This window comes from Rosa chinensis, chromosome 5 (assembly GCF_002994745.2).
Source record: "Rosa chinensis cultivar Old Blush chromosome 5, RchiOBHm-V2, whole genome shotgun sequence".
Lineage (NCBI taxonomy): Eukaryota > Viridiplantae > Streptophyta > Magnoliopsida > Rosales > Rosaceae > Rosa > Rosa chinensis.
Window position 1 is genome coordinate 1,572,147 of NC_037092.1, and position 11,426 is coordinate 1,583,572.

The 11,426-nt window shown below is 37.8% G+C and overlaps 3 protein-coding genes and 1 non-coding gene across 4 annotated transcripts; 1 reads left to right on the forward strand and 3 right to left on the reverse strand.

The window, feature by feature from the left end:
* The first annotated feature begins 1,430 nt into the window (after positions 1–1,430).
* Positions 1,431–3,040, forward strand: LOC112166520 (probable F-box protein At4g22030). Its single transcript, XM_040507007.1, has 2 exons — positions 1,431–2,436; positions 2,503–3,040. The coding sequence occupies exons 1-2, from the start codon at positions 1,563–1,565 to the stop codon at positions 2,847–2,849; spliced, it is 1,221 nt and encodes a 406-aa protein (XP_040362941.1). The 5' UTR covers positions 1,431–1,562; the 3' UTR covers positions 2,850–3,040.
* Positions 3,041–4,224: 1,184 nt separating this feature from the next.
* On the reverse strand, positions 4,225–7,033 carry LOC112165771 (aminomethyltransferase, mitochondrial). The gene is made up of 4 exons (XM_024302414.2): positions 6,876–7,033; positions 5,775–6,349; positions 5,363–5,481; positions 4,225–4,985 (listed from the first exon to the last, which is right to left on the reverse strand). The coding sequence occupies exons 2-4, from the start codon at positions 6,333–6,335 to the stop codon at positions 4,439–4,441; spliced, it is 1,227 nt and encodes a 408-aa protein (XP_024158182.1). The 5' UTR covers positions 6,336–6,349; positions 6,876–7,033; the 3' UTR covers positions 4,225–4,438.
* A 377-nt stretch (positions 7,034–7,410) lies between these two features.
* Positions 7,411–7,484, reverse strand: TRNAR-UCG. The gene has a single exon. It is a non-coding gene; the product is annotated as a tRNA-Arg (tRNA).
* A 759-nt stretch (positions 7,485–8,243) lies between these two features.
* On the reverse strand, positions 8,244–10,830 carry LOC112201482 (probable transcription factor KAN4). Its single transcript, XM_024342363.1, has 6 exons — positions 10,533–10,830; positions 10,374–10,450; positions 10,235–10,271; positions 8,765–8,981; positions 8,562–8,637; positions 8,244–8,474 (listed from the first exon to the last, which is right to left on the reverse strand). The coding sequence occupies exons 1-6, from the start codon at positions 10,828–10,830 to the stop codon at positions 8,244–8,246; spliced, it is 936 nt and encodes a 311-aa protein (XP_024198131.1).
* Between the last annotated feature and the right edge of the window lie 596 nt (positions 10,831–11,426).

Consider the following 11,426-nt stretch of genomic DNA (forward strand, 5'->3'; position numbering starts at 1 on the left):
AGATCCATGAATTTATGAGATTAAGTATATATTTGCAGCAATATCAAGGTAACATGGTCGACCCTTTCAAATTGCAATTTGAGAAGCACAATCTCTTGTCAACCTTGATGAATGGATTCAATGGGCACTTACTAAAGGGGTTGAATTGCTTCATCGTCAACTTGGTTTTTGAATGATTCGAGGAGATCATTATGTTTTCTTTCACCGTTTATTTGTTGGCTCAATCTTAAATCTAAAACATTTGTCACTAGAGACATGTACTCTAAGACCTCCTAGCTACAACCGATTTTGACGGATTCAATAGGCTAACTACTCTTCGTCTTTATGAAGTTTTCCTCGATCAAAGTCTGATGGAAAATTTCTTCTCTACTGAGTGTTTGGTATTCTTCGTCATGGGTTTTCTTGTATGAGTTTTGCTAGGTTTAAAAAAAATATAAGGGCATAATAGGAAAACTTCTTGGATGTATTTAGAGATTTTATTAATTTGTTGGGCGTAAAAAATTTGCTGGATATATTTAGATATTTGCTGGGTACATTTAGAAAGACCCTTCAATTTCAACCAAAATAGGTGTCGTTTTTAATTTAAATTTCTCTATTTATTTCTAAAACAAGACTTTTTCCCCAAAAAAAAAAAAAAGACTTTTTCAATTTTAGAATTCAGATTTGTTTTGATAATCTATTCAACATTCTAAATCCTCCGTACATCCAAACAAATAATGAAAATTGCAATCAACATAATTTTTAATTATAAATATAGTAGGAATTTATAATTTTGATTTTTTTTTTTGAGAATGAACTTTTACAAAACAAAATGGCAATGGTAGTTTCTCATACACATATTTTCTGATAAAAGTTGTGATATTTCAATGACATATCACAAAACATTTCTATAAGAATGAATCTTGAAAATTGCATAAAATACACAACTCACTTCAAAATCATAATAAACTAGTGCATTCAAATCATTAATCACTATAGAAGACACTCCACTATTGATTCAAGCAATGAGGGAATGGAATACATTTTGATTAACCAAAAAACAAAAGAATAGAAGAAAGACTACCCATTTATTGTACTCCCAAGGTTTGACAACCAGGTATTTGTTAACTCGGTCCACCAAGAACACCAAGTAGTGAAGGTAGTGAAGGACCATTTCAAATTTCAAGTTGCCATTAGATTTATTCAAATTATGAGAGTGCTACGCAAGCAATGCGAGTGAATTGATTTCTTTATTGCATGAGATAGTACGAGAGAGACTGAGGAAACACAGTGATGGATGAAGTTTTTGAACAAGAAAACCATAATTAATTGAACGGGTCAGGTTGGTCAGATAATGGGCCAAGTCTACCCATTCAATTCAGCCAGTCAATATTTTCCGAACTTGACCTCTTCTTCTTCTTCCTTCCATCACTATAAATACAAACACATTATTCCTTCTTCTTCCATTCTCAACTCTCTCCTCGATCTATTCTCCTACAGCAAACCAAAAAGCTCAAATCTTTTGCCCTTTTATCTTCTTATAAACTCACACAAAGAAAACCCAAAAGTTAAAAACCAACCAAATGGCTTGTTTGCAAACTTCAAGTCTCCTATTCCCCACATCTTCAACTCTTTCCAGTTCCTCAAGGAGAATGATCAATGCTGCAATCCAAGTCCCCAAAGTTCCAAGACTCCGCTTCACCAACCCGAAAACCGCAACCAAGTTGGTACTTGAAGGGCTACAATTGAGTGATGGGATCTCAAACACGTACCAAATAGCTCAACCAAAGCATCAAGAATCATCAAAGCACTTTCATTCTACTACTACTAGTACTTCTACAGCTACCATTCAGCTCTATGCAATCCTAGAGGAAGTAGCAGATAGAATTGAGATGCACATCAATATTGGCGAGCAGCGCAACAACTGGAACGTTCTTCTGCTCAACTCCATCAACATGATCACTCTCACAGCCTCAATCATGGCTGGAATTGCAGGCACTGTTGGTGCTGGAATGCCCATTTTGGCCTTGAAGTTGTCTTCCGCTCTTTTATTTACTGCAGCCTCAGGAATGTTGCTTATCATGAACAAGATCCAACCTTCACAACTAGCTGAAGAACAGCGCAATGCCACAAGATTGTTCAAGCAGATCCAAACTCAAATCCAAAACTTACTAGCACTTCGTGAGCCGACAGAACAAGATGTGAAGGAAACAATGGAGAAAGTTTTAGCTCTTGACAAAGCCTACCCACTTCCATTGCTTGGAGCTATGCTTGAAAAGTACCCTAAAAAGTTTGAGGCAGCTGCTTGGTGGCCTAAAAGTCATGGAGTTCAAAATCCAAGCGAAACGAAATCCAGGATGGGAAAGACTAATGGGTGGAGTGAAGATCTTGAAGATGAAATGAGAGAAATTATTTCAGTGGTGAAAAGCAAAGACTTCGAAGACTACGAGAGATTAGGTAACTTGGCACTGAAGATCAACAAGGTTTTGGCTATTTCAGGTCCTTTGCTTACTGGTGTTGCAGCCATTGGGTCTGCTTTTGTGGGTCACAATGATCTTGCAGCCATTGCTGCAGTGGCTGCTGGTTCATTGAGCACTGCAGTCAATGCTTTTCAACATGGTGGTCAAGTTGGGATGGTGTTTGAGATGTATAGGAACTGTGCTGGCTTCTTCAACAAATTGGAGGATACAATTGAAGCCACACTTGGAGAGCAAGATTTGGAGAAAAGAGAAAATGGCGAATTGTTTGAGATGAAGATTGCTTTGGAATTGGGAAGAAGCTTGCCTCAGCTTAGAGAACTTGCATCAAAATCAGCTTCATGTAGGAGAAATGGAACAGTTATTGACGAAATGGGTTCGAAACTGTTCTGATTACTTAGCTTCACACTTTTGTGTACAAACAAAAGGGAAAATCCCTTTGATTCTTTAGTTCTTTGTACAAAATCATGTTACATAGAGATGTAAGATTAATGATAATCCTAATTATTTGACTACAATTTTTGCAGAAAAATACGTTTGATTTTCTAGTTCTTTGCATATTAGGTTGCTGTCATGCATGGCACAAAAAGCTCTTTCTTGTTCTGGTTAAGCTTTGTTAACTGTTTGTTTAACGACTGGGTTTGCGTTTATTTACAATCATTGACTTCTGTAAAATATATTAATTTAGTAGTTGAGAGAGAGGAGGGAGTTAGTATTTAAACCAAATTAACGAGGTTAATGAATATTACTATCATGGTGTACAGAAAAATGGTCTGCGTTGGATGGCCTAGATCAACTAGCAAGGTTGGCTTTTGATATCGAGTCTTCTATTGAAGGCTTGGACTTGGCCCTTCCGGAGAGTTGAGTGAGTCACATCCTAAAATTCCTCCTAGACAGTGTGGTCAATGTAATTTTCATATTGTAACTTGGTCAATAACTCAATGACATCTTGCTCAATTTAAATAGAGTAATGTTAACAGTGGTAAGAATCCGATGAGCAGAAGAGAAACACAAGAAAACGAGACACGCACAGTAGGGTCTATAGTTCTAGCGATCAAGAGCATTTGTCATTTATTCTACACCATCATGTGTGAACTTCGAATTTTCCTCCCTCAATATTGTTTGATAATAGGTGTCATCTTACCCGGTTGAACTGTCATTATGAGCAGCATATATTTAACAGATACATCTTTGAGATTCAGAGTACAGATACAACAATACATCATCTTTCTGGTGTCACCTTCTTAGGTTTCTTCTCAGAACATGGTTTTGTCTGATAAAACAACTAACAACCATAACAAAATGTAGTTCACCGACTTGTAAATTGCTCTCTTCCTCCATTTTGTATACATTTCCATCCGACTTGGACAGAGAATACTGGTAGAACAGTCAACTTGGTTCCATTTTTTGTTTTGGTCTGACTTTCATCGGTCAATCTATATATGTTGACATTTGCAACAAATAACGAGTTAGGTTCATCCCACTCGAAGCCACATTCAGCCTTTGACATCAAACTACATGTATATTATTCTACCTTTGACATCAAACTACGTGTATATTATTCTACCTTTGACATCAAACTACAGATTTATCATTGTACCTTAATATATAGCAACTTATAATGTAGGAAATTGTGTTCTGAAAACACTCTCAAGTCTTAAGCCAACTGTAGAAAAATAGATTTATTCGATTCTCGAGTGCAAAAGCAAATTCATCATTTTAAAGTTTCTGCAACTATATCATCCAAATCGGCTGTGACATCCATCGGTAACCATGCAAGTAATCAAGTATATATAACTGTAGCTCTCCAAAGACTGTATTGCATAAAAGTGAAAAATAACCAAAGCAATACATTCCATTTCGTTCCAGATTCACAGAAAGTAAAGAATGGATATCGGCATTGGCTGCAGCAGTCAAGGTTTATAATGAAGTCAAAAGGGGTTCCGTTAAGAACCTCCTGCAGATGAAATACCGCACTTGAATTAAGTTGGCTTGTAGTATTTTGTTGGTACAAAAGGCATTTTAGTGACAGTTCCATCATAGGCCTTTCCTCGCACAACAATCTTCACTTTGGTTCCGGCCTTGTGGTTTCCAGATTTTACATACCCCATAGCGATATTTTTCTTCAGGCAAGGGCTGAATCCTCCACTTGTCACTTCCCCAATGGTTTCGCCTTTCTCATTCTGAATCTCGCTGTGGCCTCTAGCAGGTGGGCCTGAAGAGATGAAACCAACACGCCTGATGGAAGGACCATCAGCAAGTTGCTTGAGAATTGTCTCAGCTCCGAGAAAGCCACCTTCTGCCCTTCTTCTCTTGCCTATAGCCCATGTGAGCCCAGCCTCCACTGGTGTTATGTGTTGCTCCATATCATTGCCATATAAACACAAACCAGCTTCCAGTCGGAGACTATCACGAGCTCCCAATCCAGTCAGCCTCACCTTCCCCTCAGATTTCTCCAAGATTGCTTTGGCAAGATCCAACGCATTCTCATCAGGAACTGAGATTTCGAATCCATCTTCACCAGTGTATCTAAAATTCTCAGTCAAAAAGGTAATCAAACATCCTTCACGAAGAACTCCATAAGAGAGTAGAAATGCCAATTGGAAAGGGGAACCAAACAATCTGAACTAAACAGATAAAATTAAGTATAGCATTCTGACTTTCTGAGGTTTGTTCTGATATCACCAAGAAAAACACAAAACAGAATTAAATTGCTTCATTCATTTTCTTAGTAATCACGAAAATGCATACGGGCAATGTGAAACAAGTACCGACGGTAAGATCACCCACTAAATTGATATAGAACAAGGGCCATCAGCTGAAAACTTAAGTAGCAAAGTTGGGAAAAGCCCCATATGCAAGGTAAAGTAATTACTTGAAAAGAAAGAGAAAAATAGTAAACATACCCAGTCCTTGTGAGAAAGCAGTGTGCCCCATTGATATCCAAAATTCGGAACTCTCCAAAATAAAACTTGCTCAAATCCTCTTTTGTCAAGTGTTGAAGAGTTGGGGCAGCAAGAGGACCCTGCATTGAAAATTCAATAAACTCTTAGCATGTGTCACTATAAAGGATATTAATCAGCTATTGTAAAATCAAGCTGTGTCCAATTTTGAGCTTAATTCCCTTCAGTCACACAGATATTTCATAGTATTGTAAAGCATTACTACAGTTGTAAATTTACAAAAAAGAGAGCAGCTTAATCAAACAACTACAATCATACATCTCAGCATACCGGCATAAAGATACTGACATTTATTGCAAGGAAATAATAAGATACTGTAATGGATTATGACGGTATGTGAAATCAAAGGATTCACCTGAAGAGCTAGAAGAGATCTCTCATCATGGATGTGCCATGAGACGTCTCCCCCTTTGGCCTTGAATGCCTTCATGTGCTCCTCAATGTGAGCCAAATCCTTATCCCTACATCCAGCATTCACCACCAGGTATATGTGGTCATCAGTGACCTTGGTAACCACAGAGTCATCAATTGCCCCTCCCTTCTCATTTGTAAAGACAGTTAGTGTCCCCGTTCCTGGGGCCAGACCAGCAACATCAGCTATGACAAGCTTTTCCAGGAATGGAATGGAGTCCTTCCCCTTGAGGCTCAGCCCACACATATGGGAGACATCAAAAAGCCCACCGTTCTCCCTACAGTTCACAGTGGAGTCCATAATTGAGTCCTTATACTGAATAGGCATGCCCCATCCGGCAAATGGCACCATCTTCCCACCATGAGCGACGTGGAAGTCATAAAGAACTGTCTTTTTGAGCTCAGCTTCAGAGGCAAAGTATCGACGAGCTACACCCTTCTTATCACCCTGAGCAAGGCGTCGGGTGATTGACTGACCAAGCTGCCACAAACCACCTCCTCTCATCTTAGCAAATATATCTGAAAAACAAATCCATCGTAAATCTTAAGCGCACATTGCAAAATCCAAATAGGTCTCAAATCATATAAATGCACCCAAGATCAACAAGACATTTCTTCCAAATACCAATCCAAGCAAGACCCTCATATCTCTCAACTACAACAATCGACATATGCTACAAGTTCATCGAAAAATGCTGCATAGCACTTCATCTAGGTTCATTGTAGAGTTGCATTCAGCCATTACCATAATCACCAAAACCGAGATATACACACTTAAACTCAAAAGACTCAATCCAATGGTACAAAAACACAACTGAAATCACCAAAGACTCAGTCTTTACAAACTACTACTCAATAAAGTTTCAAACTTTGCAGCCAGAAACCCACCAATGCAATCCCAACTCATATTTCACAGAAACACGCATTCCAATTAAACAAACTGATTTCCACGAATAATAGGGATCCCCAGAGCCATTAAAGAGTAATACATAACAACAACCACATAGATCTAACACAACCCAAATGAGAGAAATGAGGAACTCACAAGTGAAAAGGGTCTTCCTTCTTCTGTGTTATCTGTTCTTCAAGTGGAAGCAAATCTGAGAGCCCAAAAGAGCATCTCTGTACACCAAAAAAGGTGGGCTTTTTATATATTTGAGTGCAAGTAAGAGACACAGAGACAAAGATTAAATTAAAAAAAAAAAAAAAAAGGGTTGGTGCTATGGAGTGGGTGGAGGAGGGTTTCCCTTCCTAATCGAAACAAACACCCCATCGTTAGTGAGTGGTGATAGCATTACCTAACAAAACAACACCCTCCAATGATTCTATCACTCTCAGTTTCAGTGTTTCTTATGTATGGGTTATTCAGTGGTTCTCAGTCACACCAGAGTTGCTGTGGGCTTGAATGATCTGACGGCTGTTGGTGTGGTGGAGTCTGACAAGACCGAATCTTTGCCGCTGATTTTGTCCGAGGTTTTGCAAAACAAGAGTGTTGGAGGGGTATAGGGCGGTACGTGGTGGAACCGAGGTCAGGTGATTCTAGTTTTTTTCATTGGGAAATGCAAAAAAATAAAACAGATCGACCACAGTGGGAGTCGAACCCACGACCTTCTGATCCGAAGTCAGACGCGCTAATCCACTGCGCTATGCGGTCAGTTCATGTTTGGAGAGTTGTTAGTTTTATACATGTAGGGAATGTTGCTTTGGTGAAAGTGCATGTCAAAAATTTCTGTGATATCACTGCATAGAGAGCTAATTAATCTGTATGCAAGTTCATAAAACGAGTGGAATGATACTGCTTTGTTGTTCATAGTTGGTTACTTTTGAAATATGTTATTTTTATGATAAGATTTTAAGATTGAATTCGGAATGATACTGCTTTGTTGTTCATAGTTGGTTACTTTTGAAATATGTTATTTTTATGATAAGATTTTAAGATTGAATTCGCTCATTACGTGATGTGACAATAAATAGGAAGCTAAATAATCCCTATGCAAGCACATAAAACGAGTGGAATGGTAATGCTTTGTTGTTTATAGATGATTACTTTTAAAATATATTGTTTTTATACTAAATTTTAAGATTGAACTCGTTCAAGCGTACTCATCTCATCAATTAGTGAAGAGGCATTGTCACCATCGCATCTATGCATACGGAGAATTGGATTATTCATATAATTTGTTAAAAAACTCAAAACTAACACCCATCTATGCACTGCATTGCCTCAACATGGCCACTCTTGGATTATGTAAGTTAACAATTAACATTATGCGAGTGATGCTTAATCTTGTATCAGTTCGTTGCAATAATTAATGTAATATTAATTGGAGGCGAATATTGCATAGAAAGGTAGATTTACTTTTTGAAGTTTCAGGCCACATTCTTTCTGTGCAATTACATATGTGCAATAATTTTAAGTAAGACTAAGTTCAAGAGAGACATCATTCACAACTGAATTCTCAGAGTCGCTTGGCCTGAACTGCTGCGAATAATAAGCCTTTGATGACGATTTGAGTGATGGAGACATTGCAGCATCAATCTCTGCTCCAGTTTCAGTTTCACCACCTAAATCTTCCGGTTTACTATGATTGCTTTGGCAGCCAGCATTGACAAATGACAGTACTTTCACTTGATCATTGCTCTCCTGAAAAGTCACATGTATATATGGAATAAATTAACTGCACACTCAGAGCCAAGTAATAGATATAGACAAGAGAGATAGTCGTAGTACTTGAGCATCATCACTGCCTCTTTTGACTAGATCAGTGAATATGAAGTAAGAATTCTGTCTGTAATTCTCATTGTTCCTGAAAAAACAACCTGGCCAAGTCAGAAGACGTTGCAGATTCTTATGCTCAACATGAATTAAGGTACTATAGCTCTTACAACTAAGTAAAATTATAGACCAGATTAGATTAAAAATTAATCACAGACCATTTTGCCAGGGTGCTCGTATTCTTGTGATCAATTCCTTCAATGTAGCTTCTATTGCTTTGGTAGGGTGCACTATTGTACATGTTTCTCATCATCCAATTGCTCCTTTGGCAATAAGTAGGGGGAGTAGCAGTACTCTTATTTGAATTTAGCCAGTATGAATTGTTTGAGTCCGAGGGATTTGCCTTATCGTTCCTCTTTGCTGCTATAGCCTCTTCTGCAATGGATCAAACTTAATTTTCAGAGTAATGGTAGGTGAACCTTTTGGAGAACCATCTAGAGCCCACATCATCAAAGCATAATTTTTTATTCTTTTATATTTTTATTTTTTCTTAATTACAAAAATTTCTTTTTCTTTTTCACTTTCTTAATTTATCTTTTAAACCCTAATTTTTTTCTTTCTGATCTAATCATCTGCACACCGACTACGCATTGAAACTCTAACCACTGCAATATCGACATGTTGGACATTAGTCACATTACAGTACTGAGATAATGGAAAGGGGAGAATTAGGAAATGATGGTAATCTTGCATGTCCTTTTAGTATCATCTTGATAAGAGAAGTTGATCTGGGATTGATCAAGTCCTCAACTGGGGATGAATTACTTTGACAAGTTTTATGAGGGTTCTTCTAATCCACTAATGGAATCAGAGGCCTGTTAAAATCGTATGAGGTTTCTTTGAAAGAATTAATCATGGAAATGAATCGTTCATTTCCGTGGGCATTACTTTGGTTAATTCGACTATATTAGACTAAACAATCCGTACCAAACACTTGGGTTCAAACTCTAAAGTTAGATTTGACCTCGTAGCTTATTTTCAATGATACCAAGGTTGGGGCTCCTTCAATCCCCCGAAGGACATTGGTTATCTTTATTACTTTGAGAGTCGAAATCAGATTGAGAAGGCATTGATCAATTGAAGAGGGGGTGAGAGGGTTGAGAGGAGAGGTGAGAGGAGGAAGGAAGAGAACAACGTTTGATGAATTCATCTCGCAGATGATTAGATCAGAAAGAAAAAAAGTAGGGTTTAAAAGATAAAATCAAGAAAGTGAAAAAAAGAAAAAGGAATTTTCGTAATTAAGAAAAATAAAATAATAAAAGAATAAAAAATTATGATTTGATGATGTGACTATGCCACATTAGTCTTAGGTGCTCTAGGTGGTTCCCTAAAAGGTTAGAGAGCTAAGTTAAATAATACAAGTCAATTAAAACCTTGCTTTGATGTTCTTTTCTAATTAATCAAGTGATCATGTATTAGTTTAAAGCCTGGATAGAACATGATCAGATCCCACTTACGATTTACTGACTTAAGCATACGGATTTAGATAAACAGATCAAAGAATTGACCAACTTTTCACTGTTCAACAATACAATTAGTCAAGAACATAAGGTGGACTAGCTAGTCCTAATTTTATTCATGTCTCTGCACCATGAAGGCATAGATGAACAAATGGGATACATATGTACCTTGTATGCGTTTTTCATGCTTCATGCTCCTGTACATCTGTCCATCAACGTGAGAAAGAAGGTAAGTTATAAAACTTAATCCCCCTAATTGATCTTCCCCTCTCCCAAAAGGAAATAACAAACTCTACGAGCAGCTCACCTGAAGATGGCTTTTTATATGAGATATGGTGAGGCCCTTCACATTCATGATCTCCAAAATCAACTTTGGAGTAGCTCCTGTGATGAGAAAAAGAAATATTATTAACACAAAATGTTAAGTGAGCTCAACATGGACATAAGAGAGAGCTTAGGCAATTACTGTCTTCTCCTCCAAGCCTTTCAACTGCATGCACAAAACAGCGGTGAAGATCAGGTGACCAACGAAGCCGAGGCACTTTCGAACGAACATAAGGTCTAACTGTAGTTGATGATTTCAGCAGGCTTATCTGATGGGCTGGCAAAGTAGTATAGTGAACTCTCATTCTTTGAGCTGCAATTCTCATAGCATGATCACCAAATGACGAGCAGTTCGGAGAATATACTTCTCCATTGTCAAGTGAAGAGGACGAAGAGCTCACAAGAGAACTCAAACGATCAACTATCTCAACTCTCTCCATTTCTTGATTTGCAGAGAGAGTGTTTGGGGATATTGCAACATACAAGAGAGAAGATGAAGAATAAATAGCGCAACTTCTTTCCTCATTGTGTCCTTTAGTGACAGCTTTTCCCAGCCTCAAAGGGACACTTTAGTCCTTAGGAGTATCAATTGGGAAAAAGAAAAAACGTACTCAGCACAGAGCCCTGCAGAAGGGTCAGTCGGTTGTGTTTGTGTTCAAAAATGCCTTCATGATCGATTGGGTGAAAATATCAAAGGTAAAAAGTGAAGAAGTCAAATATTCATATGTAAACCAAACTACAAGTGCTTGAAGATGACGATACCATTTTAACTCGGTCGTCTTATCTACCCTGCAAAATTTCAATGCTATCTAGCCAGGTAAAACCTATAAAACTGAAAGAGAGTCAGCAAAGTAAACGTTATAAAAGAGAAGTGAATGGTGTGGACGGTAGAAAACAAATAAATCAGAGACGTTATGACAGAAGCAATGCCTGTCGTGAAGCATACCAAAAACGCCATCAAATTTTCAACTTTGTCAGTAATTAGTGATATTCTGGAGAGACCCCAAATATTAGTATTTTATAGCATTCAAACCTC

Coding starts and splice junctions, on each gene's coding strand:
- LOC112166520 (XM_040507007.1), top strand. CDS start 1,563: ATGGCTTGTTTGCAAACTTCAAGTCTCCTATTCCCCACATCTTCAACT. Junction 2,437..2,502: donor CGAAGACTACGAGAGATTAG/GTAACTTGGCAC, acceptor CTGGTGTTGCAG/CCATTGGGTCTGCTTTTGTG.
- LOC112165771 (XM_024302414.2), bottom strand. CDS start 6,335: ATGAGAGGAGGTGGTTTGTGGCAGCTTGGTCAGTCAATCACCCGACGC. Junction 5,482..5,774: donor GATCTCTTCTAGCTCTTCAG/GTGAATCCTTTG, acceptor TTTTCAATGCAG/GGTCCTCTTGCTGCCCCAAC. Junction 4,986..5,362: donor TGCTTTCTCACAAGGACTGG/GTATGTTTACTA, acceptor TGAGAATTTTAG/ATACACTGGTGAAGATGGAT.
- LOC112201482 (XM_024342363.1), bottom strand. CDS start 10,830: ATGGAGAGAGTTGAGATAGTTGATCGTTTGAGTTCTCTTGTGAGCTCT. Junction 10,272..10,373: donor ATATAAAAAGCCATCTTCAG/GTGAGCTGCTCG, acceptor GTTGATGGACAG/ATGTACAGGAGCATGAAGCA. Junction 8,638..8,764: donor ACGAGCACCCTGGCAAAATG/GTCTGTGATTAA, acceptor TTGTTTTTTCAG/GAACAATGAGAATTACAGAC.